At 45.7% G+C, this 22,018-nt stretch overlaps 1 protein-coding gene across 22 annotated transcripts in view; it reads left to right on the top strand.

The window, feature by feature from the left end:
* CSNK1G1 (casein kinase 1 gamma 1) overlaps window positions 1–22,018 on the top strand; it is a 208,369-nt gene that overhangs the window by 41,982 nt on the left and 144,369 nt on the right. For 19 of the 22 annotated variants that reach the window (XM_051821876.2, XM_002718121.5, XM_051821873.2 and 16 more), the window contains one exon: window positions 11,813–11,861. The exons of the other annotated variants lie outside the window; for them this stretch is intronic. Coding sequence is in view for 2 of the 19 variants with exons in the window: in XM_070054374.1 (XP_069910475.1) it covers window positions 11,858–11,861 (4 nt within the window). In the remaining 17 variants the exon portion in view is untranslated. The remainder of the gene's footprint in view (window positions 1–11,812; window positions 11,862–22,018) is intronic. 22 annotated transcript variants of the gene reach the window in all.

Genomic DNA, 22,018 nt, shown 5'->3' with positions numbered 1-22,018 from the left:
CCGACAGACATTTTTTTTTTTCCTTTGTGAGAGTCTAGAGAGTAGCAGTCTAGGTCTGATTATGTAGGTTTCATTTTTATCATAAAGGTCCTTGTGTACTACTATGTTTCTGTGCCACCATGTTTAGCATATGGCTAACCTTATGGTTCAAGATGGACTTGAAGCAGCAGCTTTCACAGATTGCTTATAAGAGGAAGCATGGGGGAGGGTGGAGCACATGCAAGCTATCATGCCATCTGTTTCAAGTGGTTTCATGGAAGTTCCACCTAGCAACTTCATTGACCATAAGCTGCAGTGCAATTAGGAAATGTGATTTAGAACAGCACATTGCTGCCCAGAGTAAAATTGAACATTGTTACTGAGGAAAGAAGAGAGATTGTATACTGGGAAGGTGACCAGCAGTCTCTGTCGTATCATATAATAATAAAAAATTCAGGCCGGCGCCGCGGCTCACTAGGCTAATCCTCCGCCTAGCGGCGCCGGCATACCGGGTTCTAGTCCCGGTCGGGGCGCCGGATTCTGTCCCGGTTGCCCCTCTTCCAGGCCAGCCCTCTGCTGTGGCCCGGGAGTGCAGTGGAGGATGGCCCAGGTGCTTGGGCCCTGCACCCCATGGGAGACCAGGAAAAGCACCTGGCTCCTGGCTCCTGCCATCGGATCAGTGCGGTGCGCCGGCCGCAGCGCGCCGGCCGCGGCGGCCATTGGAGGGTGAACCAACGGCAAAGGAAGATCTTTCTCTCTGTCTCTCTCTCTCACTGTCCACTCTGCCTGTCAAAAAAAAAAAAATAAAAAAAAAAAATAAAAAATAATAAAAAATTCAGTTTACCTGGAAGAAAATAGTAGGTAAAGACAGAGTTACAGAGAGAGAGAGGTAGGGACACACAGAAAGAGAGGTCTTCTATGTGCTGCTTCACTCCCCAAATGACCGCAACAGCTGGAGCTGCACCTGTCCGAAGTCAGGAGCCAGAAGCTTCTTCTGGGTCTCCCATGCTGGTTTATGGGCCCAAAGATTTGGACCATTTTCTGCTGCTTTCCCAGGCCATAAAGAGAGCTGGATCGGAAGAGGAGCAGCCAGGACTAGAACTGGTGTCCGTATGAGATGCCAGCGCCTCAGGCTGGGCTTTAACCCACTGTGCCACAGTGCTGGCCCAACAAATTAGCATTTTAAAGTTATTTGTACCAGATATCAAAGGTTCAATATAAATAAATAAAAAATAACTACAAGGAGAATTCACCATCATCAGAGAAGTTTTTACATTACAGCAACACAATAAGCTTAAACTCCTGGGTGACTGTAGAATATTGTACTCAAGTTTAGTTTTGAAGAGTCAGTATCATATGCTGTTACTATATACATAGGTAGTACCTTGTGGAATCCCAGACAACAGATTGTGCAAAAGATAATTATTCAACAACCTTAAAAAGTACTCTTGAAAAGTCCCAACAGATTTCAAAGACTTTGTATCTGATAGGTCACCCTCTGTGTTGCCATTGCAAGCTAAATCAGGATTCAATTTTATTCAAGGTGATTTTTAAATATGTTTAGAAAATTTTTTAAATGTTTACTTATATTATTTGAAAGGCTGAGTCACACACACACACACACACACACACACACACACACAGAGAGAGAGAGAGAGAGAGAGAGGGGTAGGTAGGTAGGTAGGTAGGTAATAGAGAGGGGCCGGCACTGTGGGGCAGCGGGTTACCGCGCTGGCCTGAAGCGCTGGCATCCCATATGGGCTCCGGCTCGAGAACTGGCTGCTCCACCTCCGATCCAGCTCTCTGTTATGGCCTGGGAAAGCAGTAGAAAATGGCCCAAGTCCTTGGGCCTCTGCACCCACACAGGAGACCTGGAAGAGGCTCCTGGCTTCGGATCGGCACAGCTCCGGCCGTTGTGGCCATCTGGGGAGTGAACCAGGGGATGGAAGACCTCTCTCTCTCTGCCTGCCTCTCCTCTCTCTGTGTAACTCTGACTTTTGAATAAATAAATAAATCTTTTTTTTTTTAAAGTAATAGAGATGTCTTTTTTTATTTTTTTATTTTTTTTATTTTTTGACAGGCAGAGTGGACAGTGAGAGAGAGAGACAGAGAGAAAGGTCTTCCTTGGCCGTTGGTTCACCCTCCAATGGCCGCCGCGGCTGGCGCGCTGCGGCCGGCGCACCGTGCTGATCCGAAGCCAGGAGCCAGGTGCTTCTCCTGGTCTCCCATGGGGTGCAGGGCCCAAGCACCTGGGCCATCCTCCACTGCACTCCCTGGCCACAGCAGAGAGCTGGCCTGGAAGAGGGGCAACCGGGACAGAATCCGGCGCCCCAACCGGGACTAGAACCTGGTGTGCCGGCGCCGCTAGGCGGAGGATTAGCCTAGTGAGCCGCGGCGCAGGCCAGAGATGTCTTTCATCTGCTGGTTTACTCCCCAAATCCCTACAACTGCTGAGGCTGAGCCAGGTAGAAGGCAGGAGCCAAGAATGCCATCCTCCCGGGAAAGCAGTAGAAGATGGCCTAAGTCCTTGGGCCCCTGCACCCACATGGGAGTCCCAGAAGAAGCTCCTGGCTCCTGGCTTCGGATCAGCACAGCTCCAGCTGTTGCGGCCAATTGGGGAGTGAACCATCGGATGGAAGACCTCTCTCTTTCTCTCTGCCTCTCCTCTCTCTGTGTAACTCTTTCAAATAAATAAATAAATAAATCTTAAAAAAAAAAAAAAAAGAATACCATCCTGAGTCTCTCGTGTGGGTAGCAGGGACTCAGTACCTGAGCCATTCCCTGCTGCATCACCTCTTGCCTCAGCAGGAGACTGGACTGGGTGCAAAGTTAGAGATGGGACTCGACTCTAGGTACCCAGATCTGGGATGGGGGCATCCCAAGTGGCAGTTTAACCAGCTGTGCCACAATGCCTGCCCCCAAAATGTTTGGAAATTTAAAAATTAGCTCCAGGTAGCAAAAGAAATCATGGAGAGTTCATACTTAAAAATGAATGATAATGAAAATTTAATATCTAAATTTATGATTCAAACCACATAGTGAAGTTTCATAAATATTCTGTGAGAACTTGAAAAGAATATATATTTTCTAGTTGTCAAAGACAATGTTGAGAGTTGAACAGAGCCTGAGAAGTTAAGAACTATCATAGGCTGCTCCTGATTTTATATTAGCATAGACAGTCTGATAGTTGTCAGCAAACACTATTGCCCCTCCTGTTTCCTCTGCTTTAAACCTTAGTGATATAATGACAGTTCTCTAATCATACTTCCCCAGTGGTTCTAAAATTTTAGGGTGTCAGCATCATCTGCAGCTTGTAGAACAGAATTTTTAGGGCCTTATCCTCAGAATTTCTGATTCAGTGGAATTGGGGTGGGGCCCTAAAATGTCCATTTCTGTCAGATTGCCAGGTAATATTCATGCTGCTGTCCTAGGAACTATGCTTTGAGAACCATAGGCCTAGAGACTACATTTGCTTGGCTGCATTTACACTTTTGTAACTGCTAATTATATTTCCTGTAACCTCTTTTGTATCCTCTTTTGTCTCTTACGTTTAATTTTTTTCCCCAGAACCTCCCAGTTTAAATCTCTGCACTTCTTGGAAATATTATTTTTAAAGATTTATTTATTTATTTGAAAGATAAACCGACAGAGAGGGAGAGTCAGAGAGCAAGAGAGATCTTCCATTGGCTGGTTCACTCCCTAAATGGCTCCAATAACCAGGGCCAGGCCACACCAAAGGAGCCAGTAGCTACATTCTTGTCTCACAAATGGGTGACAGGGGCCCAAGCACTTGGGCCATCTTAACCTGCCTTTCCAGGCACATTAACAGGAAGCTAGATGGGAAATGGAACAAGTAAGATTCAGACCAGCATACTGATATGGAATGCTGGCATTCAGGTGGTGGCTTAACCCTCTGTGCTACAACACCGGCCCTTCTTGGAAGTATTTTTAACTATCAAGTTGTTAGATGACCCTTCTCTGTACTTACTTATTTCCCAAATACTTCTTGCACATCTAGAAGCTCCCTGATCAGATACCATCTCATGTCCATTAGGTTGGCCATTAAAACGCACACACAGAGGAAATAGCAAATGTTGATGAGTACGTGGGGAAGATGGAACTCCTGAATATTGCTGGTGGGAATATAAAAAGGCAGAGGGGTGAGTGTTTGGGCACTTGAGCTCCATATCAGAGTACCTGGATTGGATTCCTAGCTTCAGCTTCTGATTTCAGCTTCTTGCTAACGTAGAACCTGGAAAGCAACAGTGATGGCTCAAGTTGTTGGATTCCTGCCAGCCAACCTAGGAGACCTGGATTGAGTTCCTGGCTCTCAAATTTGACCTCTTGGCCATTGTAGGCATTTGCCTGAACCAGCAGTTGGGAGCTCTATCTCTGTCTTTCAAATAAATAAATAAAAGTGGTGCAGCTGCTGTGGACAATAATCTGACAGTTTCTTTTTTAAAGATTTATTTATTTGAAAGAGCAGCAGAGAGGGAGAGACAGGAAGAAAGAGTTTTCATCCTTTGGTTCATTCCCCAAATGCTGAAGCCAGGAACCAGGAATACCATTCTGATCTCCCACATGAGTGGTAGGGGCCCAGGTCCTTGGACCATTTTCTGCTGCGTTCCTAGGCACCTTCGCAGGAGGCTTGATCGTAAGTAGAGTAAACGAGACTCTCAGATTGGCATCCCTCATGGTGTTGTAGGTGGTAGTTCACCCTGCACAGCACTCAAGCAACATAACCTCCACAACACTGGCTCCATTTGGTAGGTTTTATTTATTTATTTTTTTAAACAAAGTTAAACATAGACTGGGACAGGCTTTGGCCTAGTGATTAATTTACCTGGGTTTCTTATCGGAGTGCCTGGGTTTGATTCTTGGTTTGGGCTCCTGATTTGAGCTTCCTGCCAATGCAGACCCTGAAAGTCAGCAATCAATGGCTCAGATAACCCATGTGAGTTACTGGGTTGAATTTCTGGTTCCAGCCCTGACTCATCCCCAACCATTGCAGGTTTCTGGGGAGAGAACTAGCACATGGGAGCTTAGCTCACTCTTGTCTGTCTAATCATCTGCCTCAAAGGAAAAAAAAAAACTGAAAAAAAAATTTTTTTATCCAGAAAGTCTCCAAGTTCTAAGAATTGTTTATAATATAAATCTCCTTGCTAGTTAACATTTTTTAAATTACTTGACTAGATGATTTTTCAGTAGGGCTGTGCCTAAACCTGTGAGTTTTCTGTAGAACTGTTAGTAATCTATAAGTAAAAGTAACTTCCTTTTTACTAAAAGTTAGTTTTATTTTAAATACTTGTTTGTTTATTTGACAGGCATAGTGACAGGGGTTAGGGGGAGAACCAGATTTCTACTCAGTATTTCACTGCCTCCATGACCACAGCAGCTGGGCTGGACCACACTGAAGCCAGGAGCCTGGAATTCCATCCAGTCTCCCATGTGGGTGGCAGGAGCTCAAGTATTCAGGCCATCATCTGCTGTTTTCCCAGGTGCATTAGCAGGGAATCAGATTGGAGGTGGAGCAACCAGGACTCAAACCTATGTTCTGATAAGGGATGCTGGTAATCACATGTGTTGGCTTAATCTGCCTCACCACAACACTGGCCCCTAAAAGTTAGGGTTCGATTGGTTATACTTGCTTCCTAGTTTGTTAAGCTACATTTGTTTGTTTTATTTATTTATTTGAAAGGTAGAGAGGCAGACATAGATCTCCCATGTTGATTCACAGCCTGAATGCCTACCAACAGACAGGGCTGGATTAGGCTGAAGCCAGAAGCTGGGAACTTGATAAGGGTCTTCCACGTCAAGTATTGGAGTCATCAACTGTTGCCTCCCAGAATTCACATTAATAGGAAGCTGAAATCAGGAGCAAAGCCAGGACTTAAATCTAGGCAGACTGATACATGATGTAGCCTCAAGCTGCATCTTAATTACTGTGTCAAATGCTTCCCTCTGTATCAATTTTTTTTTTTTTTTTTTTTTTTTTTTTTTTTACAGGCAGAGTGGACAGTGAGAGAGAGAGAGACAGAGAGAAAGGTCTTCCTTTGCCGTTGGTTCACCCTCCAATGGCCGCCGCGGCTGGCGCGCTGCGGCCGGCGCACCGCGCTGATCCGATGGCAGGAGCCAGGAGCCAGGTGCTTTTCCTGGTCTCCCATGGGGTGCAGGGCCCAAGCACCTGGGCCATCCTCCACTGCACTCCCTGGCCACAGCAGAGAGCTGGCCTGGAAGAAGGGCAACCGGGACAGAATCCAGCGCCCCAACCGGGACTAGAACCTGGTGTGCCGGCGCCGCTAGGCGGAGGATTAGCCTAGTGAGCCGTGGCGCCGGCCCTGTATCAGTTATTTTTAATCATCTCCATTTTCCTCTTAACATTATTTTTAAAATGTATCAAGCATATTAAGAGACATAGATAAGTATTAAGTACTACAGGTAGCATTTATGCTGATGCTAGTAGACTTCTCAGGCTTAAAACAGGGGTGGGGAACAGCTGGCCCATGGGCCCTATAAAGCCTGTGAAGTCATTTGGTCTGGCTCTGACAAGGCAACCACAGGCAGGACTCAAAATTTGATAAATCTATTGTTGGCTGGCTTATTTATTTGTTATTTTTATTTGAAAGACAGAGTTACAGGAGAGGCAGAGAGAGAGAGAGAGAGAGAGAGAGAGAGAGAGAGAGAGAGAGAGATCTTCTATTTGCTGATTCACTTCTCAAATGGCTTCAATGGCCAATACTGTGCCAGACTGAATCTAGGAGTCAGGAGCTTCTTCAGGTCTCCCACATGGGTGCAGGAGCCCAAGCACTTGGACCTTCCTTTGCTGCAATTAGCGGGGAACTGGATTGAAAGTGGGGCAGTAAGGAAATGCCTAAATAGGATGCTGGCATTGCAGGCAGCAGCTTAACCCTCTATGGCACAACAGCAGCCCTGTGCGGGTTAATTTTTAAGTTAGTAATTTTGTATGGCCTGCCAGTGATATTATAAGAATTCAAATGGCTGTTAACAAAAGAAAAAGTTCCCCTCCTGACTTAAAACTAAAAGAAGGAAAGAAAGAGAAATGTATAAGAGTGTCAGGTATGAAGTTTGCTATATTAAGATTTATTTTTATTTATTTAAAAGAGTTACAGTGAGAGAGAGAGGTCTTTCATCCACTGGTTCACTACCCAGATGGCTGCAACGGCTGGAGCTGAGCTTATCCGAAGCCAGGAGCCAGGAGCTTCCCCGGGTGCTTTCCCAGGCATATTTGCAGGGAGCTGGATCAGAAGTGGAGCAGCCTGGACTCAAACTGACACCAGTGTGGGATGCTGGAGTTTTAACCCGCAGCACCACTGCGCTGGCCTCTGTTTTATAACTTTTTTATGATTAGAATAAGGAGTGAGGGGCCGGTGCCGTGCTCACTTGGTGTTAATCCTCCGCCTTGCGGCACCGGCATCCCATATGGGTGCCAGGTTCTAGTCCCGGTTGCTCCTCTTCCATTCCAGCTTTCTGTTGTGGCCCAGGAAGGCAGTGAAGGATGGCCCAAGTGCTTGGGCCCTGCACCCGCATGGGAGACCAGGAGGAAGCACCTGGCTCCTGGCTTCGAATCGGCGCAGCACCAGCAGTGGTGGCCATTTGGGGAGTGAACCCACAGAAGGAAGACCTTTTCTGTCTCTCTCTCTCTCACTGTCTATACCTTTACCTGTCAAATTAAAAAAAAAAAAAAATAAGGAGTGAAATCAGGGAGTAGATATAGTTAATTGAAGGTATTAAATAAATTTCAGCTAATTGAAAATAGTTAGACATGAACTTATTTTGTTTTGGGGACAGTGCTCAACACTACAAATAGGTAAGAAAGCAGCCTCCCAGTTCCACAGAATTCCTACCTTGGTTGGTAGAAAGATAGGTTAAAAATGGCCAAAATCAATTAGTATATTGAAAGATGGATGTATATGTACACTAAGGTTAATAATCATTCATGCATCATACATTTTTGAGCAACTACTGTGTATTCGGCCCAGCACTGGCAGTGGAGTTACAACAATAAACAGAAAGATTTGCTGCCTACATTGAAAGACCTTACAGACATGTTGTAAGGAAACTTTATTTTTTCTCTAATCCTGTAGTTTTTGAAATGAAGTAACTAGGACAAGTTAGAAAACAACAGGAATTAATTGACTCTCAATATTGGAGGAACTTAAATCAGGATGTTACTTGTGTAAAAATCAATATTCTCATTTAGAATTGTTTTAAAATTCATTCATTTATTCAACAGCAGTATCACAAGGGCTTGGTATACACTGGATGCTGTACAGGCTATTGTTTGGCTCCTAACAGTACCCTCATGCTGTAAAAATGAGATCATATAGCAGGCAAAAGAACAGTCTAAGACATTCCCCTACTGTCTGTAAACACAAAACATGAAGCAGAACTCACCCTCTCACTACGGTCTTGCCTTACCTGTTTTCTACTCATTCCACTCCTACGCTGTGAGCTTGAAAGTCTCTTCTAGAGCCTGGTGTTGTGATGCAGTAGATTAAGCTACTGCTTGCAATGCCAGCATCCCATATCGGAGTGCTGGTTCAACCACTTTCAATCTAGCTCCCTGTTAATGTGCCTTGGAAAGAGCGGAGCATGACCTAAGTGCCTGGACCCCTGCCGCTTACGTGGGAGAGTCGGATGGAGTTCCAGGCTCTTGGCTTCAGCCTGGCCTAGCCCTGGCTGTTACGACCATTTGGGGAGTCAACCAGCAGATAGGAAATTCTCTCCCGACCATTTGGGGTGTCAACCAGCAGACAAAATTCTATCCCCTCCCCTCCCTTCTCCTCCCCTCTCCTCCCCTCTCCTCCCCTCTCCTCTCTCTGCCTTTCAAATAAATAAAAATCTTCTAAAAAGTTAAATAATCCCATTTCTTAAGCAGTAAATTTAAGTTATTTTTTTAATTTAAATTTATTATTTTCATTTTATATGGAACACAGAGATAGACAGATGTAGACAGATATTTTCCATTTGCTGGTTCACTTACCAAATGCCTGCAGCAGCCATGGCTGGGCCAGGCCAAAGCCAGGAGCCAGAACTCCTTCTAGATCTCTCACATTGGTAGCAGGAACCCAAGTACATGGGCCATCATCAGCTGCCTCACAGGATGTGCATTATCAAGAAAGTAGATTGGAAGGAAGTAGAGTAGTTAGAACTCAAACCAGGAGCTCCAGTATGGGATATAGGCATCCTAAGCAGCAACTTGAGCCACTGCACCAAATGCTTGCCCCTGCTATTCTCGTGATCTACAGAAAAGGCTGAAATTTTGATTACTCCTTTCATTTTTTTAAAGTGTGTTTATTTTTACTTGAAAGAGAGAAATGTTCCATCCACTGCTTTATTCCTCAAATGTCCACAACAGTCCAGGTCTCCCATTATCTGTCAGCTCCTCCCAGGTACATTAGCCAGGAACCTGGATTTGAAGTGAAAGTAGGACTCAATCCAAAGGATTCCTATATGGGATGTGGGTATCCCAAATAGTAGCTTAATCCTCTGTGCCACAATGCCCACCTTGTTCCCATCATTATTGGGAGAACTCTTCTAAGTTTGTGAGAGATTTCTTTTCTTTCTTTCTTTTTTTTTTAAGGCAGCGATTAGGTAAGAAGTTGCTTTTGAAAGTTTAAAATTCAGATCCTCAACCACAAAGTAAATATTTATGGAAGAAACATACAGGTTTGGGAGGTAGGTGATGATGAGACAGTTAATGGAGAACTGAAGCCAGTAATTATTTGGGACAATCAACAAGGCTGCCTGTTGGTGTTCTGTAGTGAGCTATGGTTACAGCTATGGTTATGAAAATGCAGTTATTAAAGCCCTGTTTAGAAATAATAATTGAAAATAAGAGTTCAGATGCTTGTGGCTCTTTATGCGAATGAGAGATACTTGTGGCTCGGCAGTAATGGCTTGATTGGGGTGGGCATTGTGGTATAGTGGGTTAAGCTGTCTCTCGGGATGCCTGCATCCCATATCAGAGTTCCAGTTTGAGGTCTGGGTACTTGAGTACGCAGCTTTTTGCCAGTGCACCTGGGAAGGCAATGGATGATGACCTAAGTACTTGGGCCCCTGCCACCCATGTGGGCTACCCAGATGGAGTTCCTAACTCTTGACTTTGGCCTGGTGCAGCCCTAGCCATTGGGGCCATTGGCCATTTGGGAAGTAAACTAGCAAGTGGAAGATATCTCTTTCTCTCTCTGCCTTTAAATAAATAAATAAAAAATAAATATTTTAAAACAAAATTGGACAAGATTTAGAGGTGTCCAAAGACAGGAAAAATGAGTAGCAATCTCATAAAATTCTTTTCTCAGCTGTATAGCAGTTGCTAAAGGATCTAACTCCCTGCCTATTCTAATCAGGTGCTGAAAGGAAAGAATCAACTGAAGAAACTGATGAGTATTTACCAAATAAACAAACTCAAGAAAAATCACTGATGTTAATTGTTGACCAACATAGACTTGAGTTGGAAATTTCCCAATTCAGTTTTTAAAACAGATGTACTTTAAATAGATGAGTTATATGGCATGCAAATTAAACCTCAGTAATCTGTTCATTAAAAAACATAAATATTGGGCCATCATTGTGGCGAAGTCGGTTAAGCCTCTACCTGCGCCTCTGGCATCCCATATGGGCACTGGTTCAAGTCTCGGTTGCTCCACTTCCAATCCAACTCCCTGCTAATGGCCTGAGAAAGCAGAGGAGGATGGCCCAAGTGTTTGGGCTCCTGCATCATGTGGGAGACCCAGATGAAGCTCCTGGCTTCTGGCTTCACATTGGCCCAGCTCTGGGCGTGTGGCCATTTGAGGAGTGAACCAAAGGGTAGAAGACTCTCACTCTCTCTCTCTTCCTCTCTCCCTCTCTCCCTCTCTCCCTCTCTCCCTCTCTCCCTTTCTCCCTTTCTCTGCTTGTAGCTCTGCCTCTCAATAAATGAACAGGTCTTTTTTATTTTTTATTTATTGATTTATTTTTGAATATTATTTGAAAGGCAGAGTTATAGAGAGGCAGGGAGGGGGGGTAGGTCTTATATCCACTGGTTCACTCCCCACATGGCTGCAGTGGCCCAGTTCAGGCCAGGAACAAATCTGAAGCCAGAAGCCAGGAACTTCTTTGGGTCTCCCACATGGTGCAGGAGCCCAAGCACTTGGGTCATCCTCCAGTGCTTTCCCAGGCCATTAGCAGAGAGCTGGATTAGAAGTGAAGCAGCCGGGACTTGAACCAGCGCTCATATGGGATGCTGGCACTGCAGGCAGCAGCTTTATCTGCTACGCCACAGTGCTGGCCCTGAACAGGTCTTTAAAAACAAACAAAAAACAAACAAAAAGCCAAAACCTAAATATGACCTTGTGGGTAAATTTTGCCACAAAAAGGGGGCATGTATATTCTACTCAGATAATGAAGAACATTAACTATGGGAAACAGAAGAAACTTTTAAGTTGTTCAAGGTGTAAAGAATAAGGCTTCCTAGCAAAAAAACTTGTGGCTAGATTAAAAAATCACTACACATTTGGCTGGTATTGTGGCACAGTCAAGCTGCCACTTGTGACACTGGCATCCCATATCAGAGTGCTGGTTTGAGTTTCAGCTGCTCTGCTTCAGATCCAGTTCCCTGATGATGCACCTGGGAAGCGGTGGCTGTTGCCCAAGGACTTGAGTTGCTGCCACACACACGGGAGACCAGGTGGAATTCTTGGTTCCTGGTTTCATCCTGGCTCAGCCCTGGCTGTCAGCCATTTGGTGCTCTCTGTTGCTCTGCCTTTCAAATAAAAAGTATTCTTAAAAAAATAAATAAATAACCACACCCATTTGTTTTTTGTTATTTTAGGAGGACAGTTGTGAGACCAGTGCACTTTTGACTCAATGGGGATAAATGGGTAAGTGTGTGGGCAAGCAGGGTCCTTTGGTGAGTGTGGCAGAAAGCAGAACAGACTCAGGCTTTAGACTTCTGACTGGGTTTGTGCGACCCAGTCTGTGAATATCTCTGAACCCGAGTGTCCTCTATGAAAAGAAATAATTGCCTTTACTAAGGCAGGTAAGTCTGGTTTGACTCCACTGAATAGGTCACATAGCACTCAGAGTCAATCATTTCAAAAAGATAAATGCCTTTTATAAACCTAAATCTCTTTAAATATAAATCTCATCCCCCTGCTTAAATGGCTTCTCATTGCAACATGAGAGACCTGTAAAATCCTGAATAATGGACTCTGCTGCCGTTTCACCTTGCTCATTGTAATCCCCCACCTGGCTTGTCTTCTTTCACCAAAAAGCTTTCCTTGTAGGTTGCTGTTTCCTCTGTCTGGAGGCTCTGTCCCTAGCGCTTGGTGAGGTTGGCTCCTCAACCTTGAGGACACTGTTTAAATGTGCTTTCTAATAAAGACCTTGTCACCTTCTTTCTGAAATTCTCCCTTTTGATCTCCCACAATTCTTATTTCTGCAGATCTTTGTTTGATTTGTATCATAATCCCAGTTCATAGTTCTTTTTATTCATGTTTGCTTGGGAAGTCCCCTCTAGACTCTGAGCAGAGGAACTGCAAGAGAGTACTTCAGAAGGCTTATGGAAAATTGAACTATTAAAGATAAGTATATTTTGTGCAAAAACATGGAAATCCATGCATAATTTTTCATAATGCACATTTTCCATGAACTTTTTCAAGACCCTGCACATCCATCAATTTCAGATTTTTTTAACACCAATATCAGTATCTTTTAATTCCATTTTCCATAGACTTTCTGAATCCCCCCCCTCCATGATATTCAATGTTCTGTTACATCACCAGTGAATATTTCAATCTTATACACATAGGCACTTACTAAAGATTTTGTGGATTGAATTAAGATCACTTTGAAGAAATATGGGTGCTTGTGCTTTTTTAAAGATTTATTTTATTTATTTGAAAGACAGTTACCAAGAGAGGTAACTACAGAGAGGTAGAAACAGAGAAAGAGGTCTCCATCCACTGGTTCACTCCCCAGATGGCAGCAACAGGTGGAGGTGCACTGATCCAAAGCCAGGAGCTTTTTCTGGGTCTCCCATGTGGGTGCAGGGGCCCAAGGACTTGGGCCATCTTCTACTGCTTTCCCAGGCCATAGCAGAGAGCTGGATTGGAAGAGGAGCAGCTGGGACTCAAACCGGTGCCTATATGGGATGCCAGTGCTTCAGGTCAGGGTGTTAACCCACTGTGCCACAGCCCCAGCCCCATCTTACCTTTTTTTTTTTTTTTAAGATTTATTTATCATTTGAATGGGAAATTATATGATATGATATGGTATGATATCATGTCATATCAATATGATATATCTATGATATTATATGGGGGGTGGGTAGCAAGCAGGTGGGCTATTTCCATCTACTTGTTTACTCCACAATTGGTGGCAGTGCAGGGGCAGATGCAGACCATAGCCAGGAGTGTGAACCCCATCTGGGTTTCTCATATGGGTGGAAATGTCCCAAGGACTTAGGCCATCCTCCGCTGCTTTCCAGGTACATTAGCAGGGATCTAGAAGGGAATTGGAGTGGAGCAGCCAGGATGTGAATTTGTGCCCTTATGGGATGCCAGCATTGCAGATGGCAGCTGCACCTCTATGCCTCAATACTGGCCTCTTGGCAGACTTCTTTTTCTTTCTTTCTTTCTTTCTTTCTTTCTTTCTTTCTTTCTTTCTTTCTTTCTTTCTGTCTTTCTGTCTTTCTGTCTTTCTGTCTTTCTGTCTTTCTGTCTTTCTGTCTGTCTGTCTGTCTGTCTGTCTGTCTGTCTTTCTGTCTGTCTGTCTGTCTGTCTGTCTGTCTTTCTGTCTTTCTGTCTGTCTGTCTGTCTTTCTGTCTTTCTGTCTTTCTGTCTTTCTTTCTGTCTTTCTGTCTTTCTTTCTGTCTTTCTTTCTGTCTTTCTGTCTTTCTGTCTTTCTTTTCTTTTCTTTTTTCTTTTCTTTTCTTTTCTCTTCTCTTCTCTTCTCTTCTCTTCTCTTCTCTTCTCTTCTCTTCTCTTCTCTTCTCTTTTCTTTTCTTTTCTTTTCTTTCTTGGCAGAGTGGACAGTGAGAGAGAGAGACAGAGAGAGAAAGGTCTTCCTTTGCCGTTGGTTCACCCTCCAATGGCCGCCGCTGCAGCCGGCGCACCATGCTGATCCGATGGCAGGAGCCAGGATCCAGGTGCTTTTCCTGGTCTCCCATGGGGTGCAGGGCCCAAGCACCTGGGCCATCCTCCACTGCACTCCCTGGCCATAGCAGAGAGCTGGCCTGGAAGAGGGGCAACCGGGACAGAATCCGGTGCCCCGACCGGGACTAGAACCCGGTGTGCCGGCGCCGCAAGGTGGAGGATTAGCCTATTGAGCCACGGCGCCGGCTGCAGACTTCTTTTTCTTAAAAAAAGATTTATTTATTTATTTATTTATTCATTCATTCAAAAGGCAGAGTGACAGAGAGTCAAAATAAAAGATCTTCAAGGGGCCAGCTCCTTGGCATAGCGGGTAAAGCTGCCACCTGCAGTACTGACATCCCATATAGGCCCTGGTTTGAGTCCCGGCTGCTCCACTTCTGATCCAGCTCTCTGTTATGGCCTGGGATAGCAGTAAGATGGAACAAGTCCTTGGGCCCCTCCACCCGTGTGGAAGACTGGGAAGAAGCTCTTGGCTCCTGGCTTCAGATTGGCGCAGCTCTATCCGCTGTGGCCATTTTGGGAGTAAACCAGCGGATGGGAGACTTTTTCTTTCTGCCTTTTCCCTTGCCTCTCTGTAACTCTTCCTTTCAAATAAATACATAAATCTTTAAAAAAGAAAAAAAGAGATCTTCTATAAACTGGTTCAGTCCTCAACTGGTCATAATGGAGCCAGCAACTCCATTAACTTTCATCCTATGTTGGTGACAGGCCCAAAGTACTTGAGTTATCTTCTGGTGCTTTTCCAGGCACATTAGCAGGGAGCTGGATTGGAAGCAGAGCAGCTAGGACTGGAATGAGCACTCTGATATGGGATGCTGGTGTTGCAGGTGGCAGTTTAACCAGCTGCACCACAACACCCATTCCATTTTGGGCAAAGTTCTTGAAGCACCTTGTATAAGATCCATTTATGTTGAAATTATATTTTCAAAGGAATGCACGTCTATCTTTTTTAATTGCAAGAATGGTGGTGTTTCCTTGTTTTTGAAAGGTGTACTGATAGAAAGAGATTGTCCATATGCTTCTTCACTCTCCTCATGCCTACAACAGCCAGGGATGGGTCAGGCCAAAGCCAAGAGCCCAGAACTCCATTTGGGTCTCTGATATAGGTGGTAGTGATTCAACCACTTGAGCCATCACTGCTACTTCCTAGGATTGCATTAGCGGGAAGCTGAAAGAGAAGCAGAGTAGCTGGGAAATCAATCAGGTACTCTGCTACGGGGTTCTGTTATCCCGAGCAGCAGTTTAACCCACTGAGCCAAAATTCTTACTCTTTTTCTTTTTTTGACAGGCAGAGTGGATAGTGAGAGAGAGAAAGAGAGAGAGAGAGAGAAAGATCTTCCTTTTTGCCGTTGGTTCACCCTCCAATGGCCGCCGCGGCCGGCGCACTGCGGCCGCCGCACCGCGCTGATCTGAAGCCAGGAGCCAGGTGCTTCCGCTGGTCTCCCATGGGGTGCAGGGCCCAAAGACTTGGGCCATCCTCCACTGCACTCCCTGGCCACAGCAGAGAGCTGGCCTGGAAGAGGGGCAACCGGGACAGAATCCGGTGCCCCGACCGGGACTAGAACCCGGTGTGCTGGCGCCGCAGGCGGAGGATTAGCCTAGTGAGCCGCAGCACCAGCCACTCTTTTTCTTTTTAAAAGCAATTATTTAAATTCTTTTTTCTTATGATTCAAAATCTGATATGTTTTCAGTATCCTTTTTTCTGTTAGAGAAGATCATTCAAATGGAAAAAGCAGGGGCTGGTGCTGTAGCACAGCAGGGTAAGCTGCCGTTTGCAGTGTTGGCATCTCCTATGGTCGCCAGTTCAGGTCCTGGCTGCTGCACTTAAAAATCCAGCTCCCTGGCCGGCGCCGCGGCTCACTAGGCTAATCCTCCGCCTAGCGGCGCCGGCACACCGGGTTCTAGTCCCGGTCGGGGCTCCGGATTCTGTCCCGGTTGCCCCTCTTCCAGGCCAGCTCTCTGCTGTGGCCAGGGAGTGCAGTGGAGGATGGCCCAGGTGCTTGGGCCCTGCACCCCATGGGAGACCAGGAAAAGCACCTGGCTCCTGGCTCCTGCCATCGGATCAGCGCGGTGTGCCGGCCGCAGCGCGCCGGCCGCAGCGCGCCAGCCGCGGCGGCCATTGGAGGGTGAACCAACGGCAAAAGGAAGACCTTTCTCTCTGTCTCTCTCTCTCACTGTCCACTCTGCCTGTCAAAAAATAAAAAAAAAAATAAAATAAAATAAAAAAAAATAAAAATCCAGAGCCGGCGCCGTGGCTCAATAGGCTAATCCTCCACCTTGCGGCGCCGGCACACCGGGTTCTAGTCCCGGTTGGGGTGCCGGATTCTGTCCCGGTTGCCCCTCTTCCAGGCCAGCTCTCTGCTATGGCCAGGGAGTGCAGTGGAGGATGGCCCAGGTGCTTGGGCCCTGCACCCCATGGGAGACCAGGAAAAGCACCTGGCTCCTGGCTCCTGCCAGGATCAGCGCGGTGCGCCGGCTGCAGCGGCGGCCATTGGAGGGTGAACCAGCGGCAAAGGAAGACCTTTCTCTCTCTGTCTCTCTCTCTCACTGTCCACTCTGCCTGTCAAAAAAAAAAAAAAAAAAAAAAAAAATCCAGCTCCCTGCTAATGACTTGGGATAGCAGCGGAGGATGGCCCAGGTGCTTGTGCCCCTGCACCCACATGGGAGACCCAGAAGAGGATTCTGGCTCCTGGCTTCAGATTGGCCCAGTTCTGGCCATTGTGGTCATTTGGGGAGTGAACCAGTGGATGGAAGGTTTCTTTTATCTTTGTCCCTCATCTCTCTCTCTCCGTCTCTCTCTGTAACTCTTTCAAATTAAAAAAAAAAAAAAAGAAAAATGGAGAAGGGCAGGTGCCATGGTACAGTAGGTTAATCCTCTGCCTGTGGCGCCAATTCTAGTCCCAGCTGCTCCTCTTCCAATCCAGCTGTCTGCTATGGCCTGGGAAAGCGGTAGAAGATGGCCCAAGTGCTTGGGCCCCTGCATTGGCATGGGAGAATAGGAAGAAGCTCCTGGCTCCTGGCTTTGGATTGGCATACCTCCGGCTGTTGCAGCTATTTGGGGAGTGAACCAACGGAAGGAAGTCCTTTCTCTCTGTCTCTTCCTCTCATTGTTTGTAACTCTACCTCTCAAATAAATCAATAAAATGTTTTTGAAAAAATAATAAAAAATAAAAAAGAAATGGAGAAAGCAGCTAAGTATTGAAGCTGAAAATAAAAAAAAAATTCCAGATTTCTAACCTTGGTCTTACTAACTTTGTGCCTGTGTTAGGTAGATTGTTTCTGTATAGATTGGAAAAGTATATAGGTACTGAATATTGCTAGTTCTAGAAAAACTACTAGATGAGAATCCTTATGTGGGGAGCAACCCGGACTAGACTAAGTTACTGGAATTAAGACTTATTCTGTGCATCTGCTCTCCCACAATATGGCGCTGGGAGAGAAGAAAACAGCTTCTACGCAGCTGCCTCCAGTTCAACCAGTAAACTGTAGGACTTGCTCCTGATTGGAGGAGAGCAGCGTACTTGGCGTGTGGGCAGCCGAGTTGGGATTGGTGGAAGAGGACTATAAAGGAGGAGAGAGACGGCATGCACCAGGAACATCTAAGGGGAACATCTAAGGGGAACATCTAAGGGGAACACCTGTGCAGCCCCCGAGAGAGCCGGCCGGCGGTGTGCCGCTCCCCTGCGGAAGTGGGGAATGTGGCAGGGGGAACCGCCCTTCCACGGAGGTGGAAGGGTTGGTAGCCAACCCGGGAAGGACCAGCAGCAAACCCGGGGAGGGCCGAGTAGACGAAAGAACAGCGCAGGGTTTAGTGTCGTTCCTCCACGAAGAGGGGGAGCGACACCTTAGAATTGGATTTAAAACGAAACAGGGGTGGGTATTTGGCCTAGTGGTGAAGATGCTAGTTAAGACACCCACATCCCACATCAGACTGCCTGGATTTGATTCCCATCTCCAGCTTCTGATTCCAGTTTTCTGCCAGTGTAGAACCTGGTTAGCAGCAGCTGATGGTTCAAGGAGTTGAGTCCCTGCCACTCGTGTGGGAAACCTAGGTTGAGTTCTTGGCTTCTGGGCTCCAGCTAAGGCCCAGCCCTGGCAGCTGTGGGTATTTGGAGAGTGAACCAGTGGGCTGAATCTCTTTTTCTCTGACTACTTGCCTCACTCCCTGCCTCATCCATGTGTTCCTGTATCTCTCAAATTAATTAACCAATCGTTTTGCCATTAGTTTTCATTTTTTAAGAAAAGTTTATTCATTTATTTATCTACTTTTTTTAAAAGATTTACTTATTTTATTTGACAGGCAGAGTTAGAGAGAAGGAGAGATACAGAGAAAGAGATCTTCCATCCACTGGTTACTCCCCAAATGACGGCATCTAGATGGGGCCAGTCTGAAACCTGGGGCCAGGAACTTCATCTAGGTCTTCTACATGGGTAGCAGGGTCCTAAGCACTTGGGTCATGCACTGGTACTCTAATCTGTTGGGATGCAGGCAACATAGGCTGCTGCTTAACCTGCTGTGGCACAGCACCAGTCCTTATCTATCTGTTTTAAAGGCAGAGTGACAGGGAGAGACAGATTTTCCATCCTCTGGTTCATCCCAAAACTGCCCACAACAATCAGGGCTGGGCCAGGCCAAAAACAATAGCCAGAAATTCCATCCAGCCTCCCATGTGGGTTTCAGGGACCCAAATACTTGAACCATCATCTGTTAGTTCCCAGGGTATATGTTAGTTGGAGCTGGATTGGAAGTGGAGACAGAATTTTTTTTTTTAAGATTTATTTATTTTTTATTTATTTGAAAGTCAACAGAGAGAGAGAGAGATAAGAGAGACCTTCCATCTACTGGTTTACTCCCCCCCGCCCCCAAGTGGCTGCAATGGCCAGGGCCGTGTGAGACTGAAGCCAGAAGCCTGGAGCTTCTTGTGGGTGTCATATGTGGATTGAGAGGCCAAAGCACTATGGGCCATCTTCTGCTGCTTTCCCTGGCACATTAACAGGGAGTTGGATCGGAAGTGTAGCATCTGGATTTCCACCTGGCATCCATGTTGGATACCGGCACTTTAGCTACTTTGCCACAATGCCAGCCCTAGAGGCAGTACTTGCATCAGGTACTCCAACACAGGGAACAGGCATTCCCAGTGGCAGCTTAACCTGGTGTGTTACAACACCTGCCTCAGTTCTAATCCTCTTAAAAAGTTGAGAGGAAGAGAGGCTAAAGAGAGCTCTTTTCTGTTTGATTATTCCCAAGATAACCACAACAGTTGGTGCTGGACCTGGCTGAAGACTGGGAACTGGTAACCCAATTCTGGTCTCCCCTATGTGGGGCTGGAATACAGTTACTTTAGTGCTGCCAGGTTCCACACCAGCAAGAAGTTGGAGTCAGAGTCCAGAATGGGGCATCAAACCTGTGTACTCTGATGTGGAACATAGGGTCTTTTTTTTTTTTTTAAATTTATTTGAGAGGTAGAGTTATAGACAGAAGGAGAGACAGAGAAAGTGAAGTCTCTATCCGCTGGTTCACTCCCTAAATGGCCACAACAGCTGGAGCTGAACCCATCTGAAGTCGGGAGCCAGTAGCTTCTTCCAGGTCTCCCACATGTGTGCAGGGGCCCAAGGGCTTGGGCCATCCTTCACTGCTTTTCCATGCACATTAACAGAGAATTTGACTGGCAGTGGCACAGCTGAGCCTTGACCTGGTGCCCATATGGGATACTGGCATTGCAGACTGGGACCTTAACCCATTTTGCCACAACACTGGCCCCTGTTAGAGTTCTTACATATATTCCTGGCCATCTAAGTACATGCAAACATATATCTACACAAGGGAGTTTAGAAAAGGATTCAGTATATTTTTAAAAAAATTTCTCTTTTTATGGTAAGATTGTATTATGTATATTATCCTTTCTGCCCAAAACTAGGACACATAGATCTATCCTTTTTTCCCCCAATAGTTCTACACTTTTCCACAGCACAGACATATGAAATTTAACCATTTTCCTAGTCATGAATATTTAAGTTGACTCTAGTTTCTAGTATTAAAAATATTAGTTAGTGGATATCCTCTTTAGCATAGCTCGTCAGGTCTTACTAAGGTATGGTTCTCATGACATAAAATTCCTATGTTTAGTCACATGAGCTTTTCAGAAACCTGTAATGCCTTCAGTATTGTCTAGTGTAATCAGTTTTTCTTCCACTGTTGGTTTAGATGGATGTTTCTTTTTTTTAAAAAAAGATTTATTTATTAATTTGAAAGGCAGAATTACAGAGAGGCAGATCAGACAGAGAGGGAGAGGTCTTCCATCCGATGGTTCACTCCCCAGATGGCCCCAATGGCTAGAGCTGTGCTGATCTGAAGCATAGAGCCAAGAGCTTCTTCAAGGACTGCCACTTGAGTGCAGGGGCCCAAGGACTTGGGCCATCTTCTACTGCTTTCCCAGGCCATAGCAGAGAGCTGGATCAGAAGTGGAGCAGCTGGGACTCAAACCAGCTTGGGTGGCCCCAAGATGGATATTTCTTTAGCTGAGCATCAAATGGAGTCAGTGTGTTCTGGGGCTGTGTCGTATAAAAAATATCTATCTTTGGGGCTGGTGCTGTGGTGTAGCATGTAAGGCCGCCACCTGCAGTGCGGACATCCCATATGGGTACCGGATCAAGTCCCAGCTGCTGCATTTCCGATCCAGCTCTCTGCTATGACCTGGGAAACCAGTGGAAGATGGCCCAGGGTCTTGGGCCCCTGCACCCATGTTGGAGACCCAGAGAAGCTCTTGGCTCCTGGCTTCAGATCAGCACAGCTCCAGCCGTTGCGGCCAGCTGCGGGAGTGAACCAGTGGATGGAGGGCCTCTCTTCCTCTCTCTGCCTCCCCTCTCTGTGTAACTATGACTTTCAAATAAATAAATCTTAAAAAAAAAAAAAAACCCTATCTTTAAATGATAACATTATGTTACTTGTTTTGAGATTCATATACAGGGAGAGCCTATTCAAACAGAATCTGGAGGAACAAGATTGATGTCTCCTACTAATTGCACTCTGAGCCATTCCCTCATTGGGTGTAATGATAGATGAGATTGGGCTTGGCTTACTTTTTTGTTGTTGTGGAGTATAAAGTTGATGTGCATGTGACATGACTTGCTTGTATATTAGTGGGTGGTTTCCATGAATTGCTGTAATTACTTACAAGTTGTTCAGAATGGAATTTGAAGGTTGAAATAATTGCAACTATATTTAATTTTTTAAGTATTTTGGATATTTGTCCTCCAAAAATGTTGAACAGCCCATACCTCTTCCAGTGGTGGAGGTTTTACCTGTGACTTCTCTTTCCTAAGTGAAGTAGATGATTCTCTAAAGATAAGGAGGCAGACAGATAACACAAGGAGTGTATAACATCATCATGGTCCTGGTGAATTAGGAGACCATATATTTATAACAATACTAGTTGTGACATTTTTGTTTACCAATATTCAGAATAACCAGGGGTGAGTACAAAGAAAGTAGTTGGATTTGTATAGGATAGGGGCTTTGGAAGTACACTGATAGAAGTAGTAGACTGTGAAATCTAAGCGGTTGGAGAAGAAAGTGAAAACTGAAGAGGCTGCTTAAGAGTTAGGCCCTCAGAAGTTGATGAAATCACAGAACATATATAGTGAGGGGTGGGCATCTGGCCCAGCTGTGAGGATGCTGCTTGGGGTGCCTGCATCCCGTATTAAAGTGCCTGGATCTGACTTCTAACTCTGCTTCCACACGGATGCCATCCTCACCTCAGCGTGCTCACATCATGCTGCATTGCGTTTTCCATGCTTGGGCTCTAACCTCCTAGGCTGACCTCTTCACTCCTTTCAGGATCTGACATTCTGCACTGGGCCCTCTGTACCTTTCCTTCTTCATG

Source organism: Oryctolagus cuniculus, chromosome 12, assembly GCF_964237555.1.
Source record: "Oryctolagus cuniculus chromosome 12, mOryCun1.1, whole genome shotgun sequence".
NCBI classification, from domain to species: Eukaryota; Metazoa; Chordata; class Mammalia; order Lagomorpha; family Leporidae; genus Oryctolagus; species Oryctolagus cuniculus.
The sequence above is the reverse complement of the archived record's forward strand: the minus strand, read 5'-3'. Positions and strand labels throughout refer to the sequence as shown.